This window comes from Sphaeroforma arctica (assembly GCF_001186125.1).
Source record: "Sphaeroforma arctica JP610 unplaced genomic scaffold supercont1.1032, whole genome shotgun sequence".
Taxonomy (NCBI): Eukaryota; class Ichthyosporea; order Ichthyophonida; genus Sphaeroforma; species Sphaeroforma arctica.
Window position 1 is genome coordinate 16,072 of NW_014039526.1, and position 2,803 is coordinate 18,874.

The window sequence follows — 2,803 nt, forward strand, 5'->3', positions numbered from 1 at the left end:
TATACTATACACACACACACACACACACACACACACACACACACACACACACACACACACACACACACACACACACACACACACACACACACACATATATATATATATATATATATATATATATATATAGGAGGACCTAGTGCCGAAAAGGATCCAGAAAACTTTATTCATCAGTTATATTTTCAAACGCAGAATGCGACTTTAAAAGCCGAACTCATAAAAACTAAGATCTGCGCTCCGGAGATGAGCGAAGAGCTCAAGATGTTGAACAGAAACAACACCGCAATGGAGTCGGCCCTTTTGAGTGCACATAGGTGTTCCGAAGAAGTGTGGGAGAAGCAACTCAATGCCAGCAAGCATCAGGTATGAGTATAACTACTGCATAGAAGGAGGACGGGTTTAATACACTTCTTTACCAATTTCGCGACACGTGCAGATATTTTACGACACGTGCAGAAACTTTGTATTTGGCGATTAGTTGTGCTCTTTGTAATGTTTTGTGCCTTTCCAATGCGGCAGCTCAAATAGGAGTTTCTGATTGGGTTGCACGTGTAATGTTTGATGTGGTGTGACTTAAAGGGCATATGTGTGAGTACCTGTTTATGTGCAAGCTCAGTTTTGTATGAAAGTACCGGGCTTGCGTATGTAAAAAAATTGTGCGTGTCTGTATACACACCTACACACCTTCGTATATCAGGCGGAGCAAGTTGATTTGTGTTTGTGTCTCACACAAAATATACAACTCTGTGTGGTTTTGCTTAGGAGAAACCTTACTGATGCATATCGAAGTTATGCAAAGCGTTATGGGTCGCATGCTTATTTGTGAGTCTCTCCGTTGGTAAGTGATATTTCAGATCATCGTCTGCTTTGATTAGTCTACGAGCGTATGGATGATAATTTCATAGCGTGCATACAGTAGTTTATCTGTTTGTAGGTACAAATGATTTTTGATGTTCGAGGTTGATACGTATTACAGAAGGGTAAAAGCAGACATCGACCTGCCTGTTGTGAGAGAAGATTTGCGAATATTTCATGTACATGGATAGCTCGCAAGGCTTAGTTTTCCTCGTTGAAATAACAGCATCACTGGCTTTGGGCGAGTGTATATCTGTTTAGCCTCTTTTTTCTCGATATTGCTAGATCATAATATAAACAGTGATACGTTTGACTACCTTTTGTCCATCGGCGCACCTATCAGACGAGCACTAAGAGTCGACTGCGTGTTCATGTTTTAATCTATCTGGCGAAGTGAAATCAGTAAAAACTACATAAACAACCACAGCTTAATTCGCTCTCATTTTGCGCTTGTCGATCCTTCAATACCGCGATGTATTATGTAGATACTCAAGAATGAAGACAAACTCGAGGCCGTGTCGGGTATACTGGAACGACTACAAGCTGTGTTGACTGAGCCACAAAGCCGACGCACAAGCAATGCCAATGGCAACGAATGAAATGGAAAAATAAAACAAGAGTGTAGCAAGATTAAACATAATTCAATAGATTTCTTGAATGAGATCTCTGCGGGTTAAGGTGGGAGTTGTTTGGGTCAGTTTAACTGGGGCGGCACGCATTATAGTAACGTGATGTAATTTTTCAGGCCTGTGAATGCGTGCTAACGATGCAGGGATACACAATACACTAGCCTCGCAGGCTGTAGATTGTGATGATGCGGCCATCGGTGGGATGTAAAAGACTTACGACTGCTAAACTTCATTCGCCGAAGGGAACGAAATTTAGAGGTACCTCTAATAGAATATATATAGTCATGACCATGCAGCCTATAAGACTATCATACAGACAGCTTGATGCTGTACTGGCCATAGCGTTTCGAGTTCGTTGCTGTATTAAAGTTCTTTACTTAAGCTAAACTTGCAGTTTAACACCAGTCAGATTGCTCGAGTAATCACCTATCTCGTTACTCCAGGAGCACTTTTCACACACGCCGAATGGACACGGCCATATATACACTCTCACAGGTCAATCAAATAATCGTGCATTGTGTCCACCTTTCGATCCGAAGCCCATTCTACAACATTTTTTATTCGAACGTTTGAGGTTTATCCAGAAATATATGTACACTCGCATACTCGCGTACTACACGGGTCTTATGCATAGGTTGAGTTAACTAGTCCTAGATATGGATGTTTGCTATGCATTCCATACGAATTGTTCATTAGACGGTATAGGTCGATTGCTGAGTCGGAGATACTCACTACTCGTACGCAGGTGGTGGGGCCGACGAGGTTAAAGGTTCCAAACTTCCAAAGTTTCCCTCACACTGTCGTTCCTGATAAAGCGTTGTAAAGTTGACAATTGACATATTCATTTTGTAGCTGGTAGCTGTGACAGAGAAGGAAGATAAAGCTTCTACAAAAATCTTACCTGGATGTACTATTTTTTCTTTTTGAAAGTGCACACAAGGTCAATATGGGATACCTAATTAGAACTGCAGGTTTACATGCATGAGGGATACATCATATGGATGTTGCGAGCTAAGGATGATAAGCTTGTGAAAGTGAACGCACATCTTTTGCGACAACCATAAACAATCACTTCGCGTGAATTTTGTGGCTTACATTTGGCATAGTAGCCGCGTATAAAGTATTATCATTACACCGTGTCTTATTGACGTTGACACTGATGCACAGTTTGACGAGGTTGACGTTCGACAGCAGAATACCGAATACTCATGTCCATTCAAATTCGTGCTACTATACAGAAGTACACACACACATAATTTTAATACGTTTAAGCATGTGCTTACGTGTATATATATATACATATATATATGTATATATAT

At 40.8% G+C, this 2,803-nt stretch overlaps 1 protein-coding gene across 1 annotated transcript in view; it reads left to right on the plus strand.

Moving 5' to 3' along the window:
- The window catches only part of SARC_09753 (hypothetical protein), a 3,237-nt gene extending 1,671 nt beyond the window's left edge, over positions 1 to 1,566 (plus strand). The window contains exons 2-3 of the mRNA XM_014296224.1: positions 193 to 363; positions 1,341 to 1,566. Of these exons, the coding sequence (XP_014151699.1) occupies positions 193 to 363; positions 1,341 to 1,454 (285 nt within the window). The 3' untranslated portion in view covers positions 1,455 to 1,566. The remainder of the gene's footprint in view (positions 1 to 192; positions 364 to 1,340) is intronic.
- Positions 1,567 to 2,803: the final 1,237 nt, after the last annotated feature.